General features: G+C 41.2%; 1 protein-coding gene across 1 annotated transcript; it reads left to right on the plus strand.

Moving 5' to 3' along the window:
* Positions 1–485: 485 nt before the first annotated feature.
* LOC311248475 (dynamin-2-like) lies at positions 486–12,016 on the plus strand (the record flags this gene model as incomplete). The annotated part of the gene is made up of 6 exons (XM_084339351.1): positions 486–556; positions 2,646–2,700; positions 6,954–7,064; positions 7,376–7,485; positions 10,032–10,143; positions 11,849–12,016. Coding segments are annotated over 6 exons (627 nt in total), but the record flags the coding sequence as incomplete, so codon positions are not given.
* Between the last annotated feature and the right edge of the window lie 297 nt (positions 12,017–12,313).

Here is a 12,313-nt window from a genome sequence, read left to right on the forward strand (position 1 = left end):
GAGAGAGAGAGAGAGAGAGAGAGAGAGAGAGAGAGAGAGAGAGAGAGAGAGAGAGAGACATGAGTGTGTGGTATATAAGACATATCAGGGTAATCTTTCTATCTATATCAAACCAAAACATATAGTAACTTGTTATTTTCAGACATTCCCTCAAATGTTAATTTTATAAAAAGTTAATATTATGCTTGTTATCATGAACCTCAACAACTGATTTGTGTGCCGGCCCGGTACTTAATAATGTCACACCCTAGGTGAGGAACAGGGTGTACAGAAATCCCAACTTGAGCATGACATAAGAGAAAAATGGCCGCTGTTTGGTTTGGTTTGTGTTTTGGTTTGTCCGAGGGCTAACGTAATAAATCTTCACATTTGCATTCAGATAGCTTTTCATATCTGATTTGCGTAACCCTTTTGTGCGCGCGTGTGTGTAGTGTGTGTGTACACACCGACACAGCCCGTGACCCACTGCCTTTTGACCCCGTCAGGTGCTGCTGCTGATTGACATCGAGCTCTCCTATATCAACACCAACCACGAGGACTTCATTGGCTTCGCCAAGTAAGCCACACCCCCTCCCCATGCAATCGCACGAAGATGTTACGTTTGCAGTGGAGCCTTAGGCAAACACAGTACATGTGTGTCCAGCACCACAGCTTGGGAATGGGAACGCTGCATGGATATGTTTACGCTTTCCCACCTTTCAGGATTTGTCAAAATGACATTAGGACGGTTGGCGGGTCACTCTTTGTTACCTCCCAGCCTCCCCCTTGATTGTTTTCATTCTTTGTAAATATTGTCCATCTGATTTGATGGTGTAATTCTGACACAGTGAATCGTGAAACCCCAAACTTAATGAACCCAATAATACCCACTCAGTGTTGTAGTTAACAAAGAGAGGCAGAGTTGATTTTGCAAAAAAAAAATTAAAATCATATATATATAATATTTGATGCGGCCCAGCCTCACCCAGACTCTACCTCCAGCGGCCCCCAGGTAAATTGAGTTTGAGACCCCTGGTTCACAGTGTCTAAAAATTATTTAGTTTTCATTTATGATAACATAAGATAGAATAATTCCAATAATTACAGCAAAGAAATCCCCCTCCTCCAAAACGGCATAGTGCACCTTTACGTTTATAATTAGAGCTATTAAGTGTATAGACGGTTTCAACCTGACAGCATAAACATTCTAAATGGACTACATTTGAATTTCCTATTAGCTATTGATATTAGCAAACACTGCAGCAAAGAAATGAACTCCGGTCAAAGCTGTTGCCTAGCAATGCAATGCAATACCACTGAATAGGTCAATAGTGGTATCATCGTGTCACAGCCACCTTTACTATCGCTCCCAGTTCATTCTGAGCTGTTCAGCCGAGGACACATGTAGTTGTTTACCATCACGGATATTGTTTGTTTTGCCTAAAGGTGCTCCCATGGTCGAGCGGCCAGTGCACGGAGCGGACTCCGCAGAGGTCCGCGCGGACACTTTGAGCTTTCATAGCCGAGCGTACCTCCGCGGACCTCCGCAGACCAATTTCCTACATGTCTCGCGCCAGGTTACACACTTTTCCCCACGCTGTTCAACTTCTGTCATGTCGTCGTCATCCGATGTCAAAATAAAGAGTCTGTTATCTCCGTTTCCAATATTTGAATAATAAAACTGGCAGTTTTACACACTTCATTTAGAAAAGCCATTCAAACATCTCAAGTTTCTTCAGATGATGAAAAAAGACATGGTCCAAATGTATATGAATTGAAATGGATGACGATTAGGATAGTAAAACTAAACTTAGCGTCATCTACCTGCCAATGTTTTACCGGACCAATCCTACCCATTTAATCATGATCCTGCCCTACTCTCACTTGGCACGGAGCGAGTGGTCAGAGTAAAATGCAGATCGGCGTCACATTAAATGCAGGTCGATGTCAACCAAAACGCAGAGCAACGTTTTGTGTGACACCAAGTGAGCGGCGCGGACGTCCGTGCATTAGAAAATTGGAGCTTCGCACTTGGAGTCCACTTTGAGTCCGCTTGGAGTCCGCTTTGAGTCCGCTTTGAGTCCGCTTTGAGTCCGCTTTGAGTCCACTTTGAGTCCGCTTTGAGTCCGCTTTGAGTCCGCTTTGAGTCCGCTTTGAGTCCGCTTTGAGTCCACTTTGAGTCCGCTTTGAGTCCGCTTTGAGTCCGCTTTGAGTCCACTTTGAGTCCGCTTTGAGTCCGCTTTGAGTCCACTTTGAGTCTGCTTTGAGTCCGCTTTGAGTCCGCTTTGAGTCCGCTTTGAGTCCGTGCGGACCGAGTACGGTCCGCTCGACTATGGGAGCACCTTTAGACTCGGAGGAATGACCTATTGGCGGTTTCAGTGGAATTGCGTTGCTAGGGGAACAGCTTGGTTGCTATTAGCAACCACTGTGACAGGAAGTAAACATGGGTCCATGTTAGAACGGTTTTGGTGTCGAGTTGAAACCGCCTATATGAATTGATGAATTCAGTGGTATAGACCCCTATTACATCTGTACTACAACTGCTGGGTTGTGTTTGTTTTCATAATGTAATTATTTCTGTTACAAAAGGCCCCATCATGTGAATTTGCAAGTGGCTTTACACGTAAATACATGTGATAAGATGAGACTCCTCTTCCCCCCTGCAGCGCCCAGCAAAGGACTGCCGCCAACGCCACCAAGAAGAGGGTCATGCCTAATCAGGTAATATATACAGCGAACAGACTTCTCATTAACCCTTTCACTACCACACTATAGAATGTTAACCCTTTCAGTACCACTCTACAGGAGGTTAACCACTACCACTAGAACAGGTTAACCGTTTAGAGTGTGCTAGTGAAAGGGTTAAACAGACATATTATTAATCCTTCAGCCATTTGACGGCAACTGTCTCAAATTGTCACACGGTGAGGGACCTATTTGCAGGACACAGAGATGAAGGTTCCAAGAGTGTTTAATAAAAAGAATAGCACAGGCTACAAAAGGACAGAACTGAGGAACGATTGTTGACAGCCTGGCTGACTAACCAAAAGAAAAAAAGACTAAGATAAGATATTCCTTTATTGATCCCTTTGGGGAAATCCAGGAGTCATAGCAGCATGGGGGGACCTGGTAATAGTAGAGGACATAAATATTAGGCAATGAATTTATAGTATAGATGCAAATAAGCAGTTAACAATATAATTAACTCGGAATATAGGAATATGAGCAAGTAAGCAGTGTAATCAAAGGTGCAGAAGAGGGAGAGAGAGAACAGAGAGTGCAGAGGAGAGAGAGAACAGACAGAGGACAGAAAGAATAGAATAGAATAGAAAACCTTGAATAATCCCGAGGGAAATTCGGCAAGAACGCAGAGGAGAGAGAGAGCGATGACAGAGAGAGAGATGACATAGATGACAGAGAGCAGAGGAGAGAGAGAGAACAGAAAGAACACAGATCAGAGGAGAGAGAGAACAAAAAGAACACAGGAGAGAGATAACAGAAAGAACACAGATAGCAGAGGAGAGAGAGAGAACAGACGGAGGACAGAAAGAACACAGAGAGGAGAGAGAGAGAAAGAGGGAGAGAGAGATAGAGAGAGAACAACTTAGAGAGAACACAGAGCAGAGGAGAGAGGGAGAACAGACAGAAAGAACAGAGCAGAGGAGAGAGAACATAGAGAGCAGAGGAGAGAGAGAACAGACTGAGGACAAAAATAACAGAGAGCAGAGGAGAGAGGGGGGGATAGCAGAGGAGAGAGAGAGTGAGAGAGAGAGAGAGAGAGAGAGAGAGAGAGGACAAAAATAACACAGAGAGACTGAATGAGTGGGGCAATCAATGTCCATGGCAGCGGAGGGGGGACATGAGTGAGAGGAGGTCCAATGGGAGAAGAGGCAGTCCAATGCAGGAAGGGCAGATTGTTACACAAATCATCTTAGCAAGTTAGCTAACGTTAGCTTCTCTATCAAGGCAGTCCCTTTGTGCTTCTAAATACAGTGGCGACTGATTGTACAGCCCTGACGACAGACATCACAGCTTTGAAATGCAAATATGAAGTTTATATATTAGGTAGTTTAACACGTTAGTTTCAACCCGGAAGTAGGATTGGGGCAGATTTCACCCTGGAACTAAATTGGCACCACAATAGAGATACATCGTCGAGACTTAGGATGTTATAAGGCAGGCTAAATGTGTGTCTGCTTATTTGTCCATTTGTCTGTCCATTCTGTCCCCTTCGCTGTCAGGAAGATGAGCAGGTGATGTTCTGTTGGACTCTCTTGAATGGATGCACCCATACCGATTTATTTTATTTTTCTTAATTTTATTTTAAATTGTATTTATCTGCTGATACAGATACTGAGCACTAAACTAAGTATCGTCTGATACCATGTATTGATCCAATCCGTTAACTTTACTGGACCCAATATAGGCCTAGACCCCAAGATCCCCATTGGATCATTAGACAAAATTGATTCTATATGTACTGTAATCCACGTTTTTTCCGTAGAGACATTTAAAATCTTTACCACGTGTGAACAATGCAGAAAATGCGCTTCACTTTGCCTACGCGTGGTGTCGGACTTTAGTCAATCCTCCCCATTTTAAGATACTCTATTATTTTAGTCTGGTATCAGTCCTGATATCTGCTGCCGGTATCATATCAGCGAATCCCCTCCTCTCTTGCTAGAATGATAAGAAGAGGACGTGTCACAGCCCCAACGTTTCCATGACGACGCTGACCGATCCTCTTCTTATGATCCTCGCTCTCTTGTGATTGGTCGCCTCTGTGTGTGTGTGTGTGGGGTGGATCTTCAGCGGAGACGCCGTGGTATCTCGCCGTAGTCTTTCTCTGTTTAGAATAATTGAGCTTTTCTGTCACGCAGCTTTCTTATTGTATCCTTTCATTTGCCTTTCAGTCTCATATGACAGACATATTGTATTGTAAATGTAATGACCCACAAATTTCTTAATTTAAAGTGATATCTCACTTTGGTCAAGCATTTACGTTGTATTATTCCTATTTATTAATCTAATAAAAAAAAAGTGACATTTTGGTCTGTTGATCTCCATCGGATTTAAATGTCACACATGTTTCTGGATTAGAATAATAAATGGGGTGTTTTGGAACCTGAGACACGGTTATGCCTCGTCCTCCTACCTACCTACACCCTCGTTTCAAGTTCTGTTTCTGGTTTGCTCCTGAGAGTGTGCTAGATAAAAAATAGATAAAGTATGAAATAGAAAGTCAAAAGTATGTAAACAAGTGTAAACAAAAGTGTTCAATATACATATACAATACAGAGTTGAACATTTTTGTAACTGAGTTACAATACAATATACAGTACAATGCAGAAATGGGATGAGGTACAACTTAGGGTAAGGTGCAATGAGGTATGAGTTGTAGTGCAAATCTCTTTACCAATAAATATAAAGTGTGTTAAAGTGTCTAAAGTGGGTGCTATATTGTGGAGTGATCAGTCAAGCTGTATATAAACAGCTTAGGTAATGGTGTCTCTGTGGTATATACACTATATAAACAGGTCAGGTAGTGATGGTGTCTGTGGTATATACACTATATAAACAGATCAGGTAGTGATGGTGTGTCTCTGTGGTATATACACTATATAAACAGGTCAGGTAGTGATGGTGTCTGGTATATACACTATATAAACAGGTCAGGTAGTGATGGTGTGTGTCTGTGGTATATACACTATATAAACAGGTCAGGTAGTGATGGTGTGTCTCTGTGGTATATACACTATATAAACAGGTCAGGTAGTGATGGTGTGTCTCTGTGGTATATACACTATATAAACAGGTCAGGTAGTGATGGTGTGTCTCTGTGGTATATACACTATATAAACAGGTGAGGTAGTGATGGTGTCTGTGGTATATGCACTATATAAACAGGTCAGGTAGTGATGGTGTGTCTCTGTGGTATATACACTATATAAACAGGTCAGGTAGTGATGGTGTCTAGTATATACAGTATATAAACAGGTCAGGTAGTGATGGTGTCTGTGGTATATACACTATATAAACAGGTGAGGTAGTGATGGTGTCTCTGTGGTATATACACTATAAAAACAGGTCAGGTAGTGATGGTGTGTCTCTGTGGTATATACACTATATAAACAGGTGAGGTAGTGATGGTGTCTCTGTGGTATATACACTATATAAACAGGTCAGGTAGTGATGGTGTGTCTCTGTGGTATATACACTATATAAACAGGTCAGGTAGTGATGGTGTGTCTCTGTGGTATATACACTATATAAACAGGTCAGGTAGTGATGGTGTGTCTCTCTGGTATATACACTATATAAACAGGTCAGTTAGTGATGGTGTGTCTCTGTGGTATATACACTATATAAACAGGTCAGGTAGTGATGGTGTGTCTCTGTGGTATATACACTATATAAACAGGTCAGGTAGTGATGGTGTGTGTCTGGTATATACACTATATAAACAGGTCAGGTAGTGATGGTGTGTCTCTGTGGTATATACACTATATAAACAGGTCAGGTAGTGATGGTGTGTGTCTGGTATATACACTATATAAACAGGTCAGTTAGTGATGGTGTGTCTCTGTGGTATATACACTATATAAACAGGTCAGGTAGTGATGGTGTGTCTCTGTGGTATATACACTATATAAACAGGTCAGGTAGTGATGGTGTGTGTCTGGTATATATACTATATAAACAGGTCAGGTAGTGATGGTGTGTCTGTGGTATATACACTATATAAACAGGTCAGTTAGTGATGGTGTGTCTCTGTGGTATATACACTATATAAACAGGTCAGGTAGTGATGGTGTGTCTCTGTGGTATATACACTATATAAACAGGTCAGGTAGTGATGGTGTCTCTGTGGTATATACACTATATAAACCGGTCAGGTAGTGATGGTGTCTCTCTGTGGTATATACACTATATAAACAGGTCAGGTAGTGATGGTGTGTCTCTGTGGTGTGCAGGTGATCCGGAGAGGTTGGCTGACCATCAACATCAGCATCATGAAGGGCGGCTCAAAGGATTACTGGTTTGTTCTGACGGCTGAGGCTCTGTCCTGGTACAAGGATGAAGAGGTAAGTGTGTGTGTGTGTACATGCATATGTATGTATATGTGAATCCATCCATTATAGGTTATCTACATCAATAGTGTGTTAATAACTTGTCAACAACCTTAACCCTAACCATAACCATTTATAAACCGATCCCTTACCTGTTGACCGTCTACTGATGGTCAGATGAAGGTCTAGATACGAGCCACAGACACTCTCAGGTGCAACTTGTGTCTGATGAAAGTGTGTGTGTGTGTGTGTGTGTGTGTGTGTGTGTGTGTGTGTGTGTGTGTGTGTGTGTGTGTGTGTGTGTGTGTGTGTGTGTGTGTTGACAGGAGAAAGAGAAGAAGTACATGCTGCCCCTGGACAACCTGAAGCTGAGGGACATAGAGAAGGGCTTCATGTCCAGTAAACCCATCTTCGCCGTCTTCAACACTGAACAGAGGTGTGTGTGTAATAGGGCTGTCCCCGACTAAGGATTTGGATAGTCGACTATGATTGGCCAAAATTTGCCATTAGTCGACAAAAAAAATATATATATATATATATAAAAGAAAAGATTTATCATTCCATTTGGGCTGTGGGGGGTGCTTAATGTCTGAAGGAGTCGTGTGTGTGTGTGTGTGTGTGTGTAAGTGAATGTGTGCGTGTGTAGCCCACATGACGCATTACAGGAAGTAAGAATGTGGTTAGACTCCCTTTGAAAGGTCACTGGTTTTACTTCATCAGATGACGTGGATTCCACCTCCTGACACGCGTCTTTGGGGACGGGGGACGGGGGAGATCCAAACTTTCAAACGTTCCTCCGCGTCACCTGTTCAGTTGTTGTTGTTGTTTTATTCTAGGGGAAGAGGTTGACGTCAAACTGGTGTGAAATTACTGCAAAAACTAGGAAGAGAATCATGGGACTAAACACACCGTACCCAGCTTCCCTTCAAGCATGTAGTGCTGTGGGTTAGGCAGTGAATGTTAGTCTCTGTAATGTACATCAAAACAAGATTGTGTGTGTGTGTGTACTGTGTGTGTGTATATATTTGTGTAGTGATGATTCAACACCCCATACTGTATGTGGTTATTGTCAATGAAAATCTTATGGAGGTGTTCATTCTACATTTAGTCATTTATCCGACGCTTTTATCCAAAGCAACTTACAAAACAAGTCAGCAGGGGGGGGGGGGGGGGGTACATCTCTGGCAGCTAAGGGTCAGTGGCGTTGTTTGTCAAATAGTAACGAGTTTGAGTGTTACACTATTAGCATTGTGCTGGATCCGGACTCGTCAATTATATCGTAAACAGATCTTCTGATCAAAATAGGTTTAATAGTAAAAACCAAATAGTAAATAGTACAAAGTACTTATAGATTAAATGAGCTTGGGCTAAGAGGTGTGCTCTCATCATGACCATCTGGGAGACACTGAGGAGTGGTGGTTGTAGGAGTTATAGTAGCATAGTACATAATAGTAAAAAGACGGTAAGAAGGTTATTATTATATTTTTTTTTATTTTATAGTGTAAAGGTTGGTTGTGCTTTCGACTACAGCCTAGAGGAAGCCTTTCTGACCAAGATGATGTCATATAAACAACTGCTGCAGACCATTCACAGCTGGGCTTTTATATGTGGTGCCTACTGTAGGTCATGTGCAGATGGCTGCTCTCTCTAAGTGGTTCTCAAACCTGTTCTGTCAGGCCCCCCTTTGGAGGACCAAAATGTTTTGGGCCCCCCTTCGCCCGACAAAATAGTCATGAAATGGGCCAAGTTTAAATTGATTGAAATAACATCAATATCGTGAGCTTTCAAATTGTGCAACCACTTAACAATAACATCCTCAGTAACGATAACCAAAAAACGGAGGAATCTTTTTTTGAAATTGTGCAATCCCTTTTGCTAGCACAAAAACATACATAACAATACAGTTCAATAGACACTCGGACTGTGTGCTTTTTAAAAAATAGAGAGAAATGGTCACAGTTGTTTGTTTTCCAAAGCATCGCGATTAACAATTAATTTACAAGAAAAAACAACAACAATTGATTCAATTTGCAATTGAACATTTCAAAATTATTGACGTGTTTTTCAAGTGCGGTACTACTATCCTTAGGTCACATGGGTACTAGTTGCCTCTCTGACCAGACCTACTGAATACCCAGAGTAGGAGATGAGCCATGAAGTTTATTTATGTCTGTAAATGCTGTGTAGTGTGGATGAGTATGGTGAGTAACCTACATGCCGTTACTGCTTTGTATCTGTTGACTCATTATAGCTCCTTTATTATCTTGTAATAATAATAACACCCACCAGTTACTATGACATTGTTTATCAGTACATACAACTTCTCTAAATGCTGAAAAACAGGGAACAAAATAAACGTTTTGGCTTTAGAAGATTTTTACCGGCCAAAAACTAGTTATTATATGTATTATGTGTGTGTTATTTCTCCACTCGGAAGTTTATGATTATAAAGAACGTGATATATAAATATGTAAATAGGGGGGGGGGGGTCCACACGTTTAGAAACACTGCTCTAAGAAGAGCCAAGCCGTTAGCAAGGTGTTGCTCAGTATGGAGGAGCTGCTTCTTATATCCATGACGTTTCATTTTTTAACCTGTTACTTTTCACCAGCTCGGGTGCTACTGATATTTTCATCATGTGTTAGTATCCTGTTTGTGTTGCAACAATGTGGCCAATCAGGCACTTTTGTAACTAACTGTCGCTCAATATCTGACTGCATTATTAGTGTTTATGTCCTTGAGATACTTGTATTTATGGGCATAAATAAATCATTCAAATGTGTGTGTGCGTGTGTGTGTGTGTGTGTGTGTGTGTGTGTGCGCGTGTGCGTGTGTGCGTGTGTGTGTGTGTGTGTGTGTGTGTGTGTGTGTGTGTGTGTGTGTGTGTGTGTGTGTGTGTGTGTGTGTGTGTGTGTGTGTGTGTGTGTGTGTGTGTGTGTGTGTGTGTGTGTGTGCGTGCGTGCATGTGCGTGTGTGTTACAGGAACGTGTATAAAGACCTGCGTCAGATCGAGCTGTCCTGTGGCACTCAGGAGGACGTAGACAGCTGGAAGGCCTCTTTCCTCAGAGCAGGGGTTTACCCTGAGAGAGACCAGGTGCTTCAGAGAACACACACGCACACACACACACACACGCACACGCACACACACACACGCACATGTAACAAACTCACAGTAGTTGCCTATTGGTGTACAGACTAGTGCTGTCAGGTGATTAAAAAAAATTAATCTAATTAATTACAGGATTTGTAATTAATTAATCTAATTAATCGCATTTTAATCGCATAACCATTTTAGGCCTGATATTTTATATTCTATAATCATATTTCAAATCACATGTGTCCGTCCGGATGGCAGAATTCAGTACTGTATCTACAAAACCTTCTGTTTAATCATCTTCCATTTATTAATTTCCTTCGATTTTTCAGGTCTGGTCAATTTTAGCTTAGCATTGTGTTATTCACAGCAAAAAAAAATTAATTAACAATAATTGAATTGATATTCTCATTTGGTTCATTACAATTGACTCAAGCCTCGTAACAGACACAGTATTTCTGACACTGGCAATACATTGAGATCGTAGATGTCCCTAGAATCAGATACCAAGAACATGCAAATGGGCCATTTAAAAAAAAAAAGTTTGTAAATGTTTATTCTACGTCCTTATGGAATGAAAAAAGAAATAATATAAAAATTTTATTTTGAGTTCATTTTCATAACGCGATCATTTGCTGTGTAATTAATTAATCTAATTAACGCGATACACTGACAGCCCTAGTACAGACTATTCAAAATGGCCACCTCGACTGGTATTTGACACGTGGTGCTGGTGAGCGACAAGGTGCAGAGACCACCTGTTGTGCACGCACACACACACACACACTCACACACACTCACACACACACACACTCACACACACACACACACACGCATGCACGCACACTGTACAAAAGGGATGAGACGGGTGTCATGCGGCAGAGGAGGCACGATGCGCATTACGGCGTCGGTTTAAGGAGACGGGCATTAAAGCGCCATCTGAGAAGAGGGACATTTGCTATATACGTGTACAATTAGATTCGATTAGATTCAAATGTATTGTCATCATACAGTACAACGAGAAGAGGTTTGGCATCCAACCAGAGTTCAAATGTAGCAGTAAAGTGCAGCAGTAATATACAATGTACAGGTGATTAAACTGGTTATAAAATATATAAACGAGTACTACTGAGTAATAGTGCTAATCAGATGTATGTACAGAGTTGTAGTATTAATATGTACAGTGATACAGGTATAAAGACAGTATGGTTACTGGCCAGCAGCATAACTAGTAAGGGATATGTATAGATATAGTATCTACAGATATGCAAAAAGGATTATGTATATAAATATATATATTTATATGAGGATTATATGCAGACAGTATATTCAGACAGATATATATATATATATATATATATATATATATATATATATATATATATATGCGGTAAATATAAATGTATATACAGCACTGTTGTACATGCTATCATATTATCAATTATACAATTTTTGCAGTCTAATAACAATTCATAATCACACCTCTTCTGGTTATGATATGATATGCTGAATTATGTTTCTTTTTTGTATTTTTCTTTTTGTTTGTGTAAATAGTGTAATGTAAGCCTTTTTGGTCATTTTATTTTTTTTGTTTTTTTTTGTAAGTTCTATTACTATGCGTTGTAAAAAAAAATGTTTAAGACAGAAATAAAATCATTCATTCATTAATTCGTTCTTCACATGACCCCCCCCCCTCCTTCCCCAGGTTGACAGTGAGGAGGTGGCCCCCCCGGGGGACACCGTGTCCATGGACCCCCAGCTGGAGCGGCAGGTGGAGACCATCCGTAACCTGGTGGACTCCTACACCGGCATCGTCAACAAGTCCATCCGTGACCTCATGCCCAAGACCATCATGCACCTCATGATCAACAGCGTACGTCACGAAATATAGATTTCACTTCCTTTCACTTCCTTTAATGTCGACCCTTTCTTTCCACCTCGTGAGACACTGAGGCTACCCTCATTTGCATGCAGTAATAGGCACAACAAATAGAAATAAATAAACGATGACAAAAATCAGCTAAGACAAGTCGACACACAGTGCTTGGAAATCAGATGTCAGCATCTGCCTAAAAAAAAACAACAACAATAACTATCTTGAACATTGTGATGAAGCTGTACTGACGCCCCTCCCCCTTCCCCCCACTGCCTCCCCTCTCTCCCCCCCACT

This window comes from Notolepis coatsorum, assembly GCF_963971535.1.
Source record: "Notolepis coatsorum genome assembly, contig: SCAFFOLD_4630, whole genome shotgun sequence".
NCBI lineage: Eukaryota > Metazoa > Chordata > Actinopteri > Aulopiformes > Paralepididae > Notolepis > Notolepis coatsorum.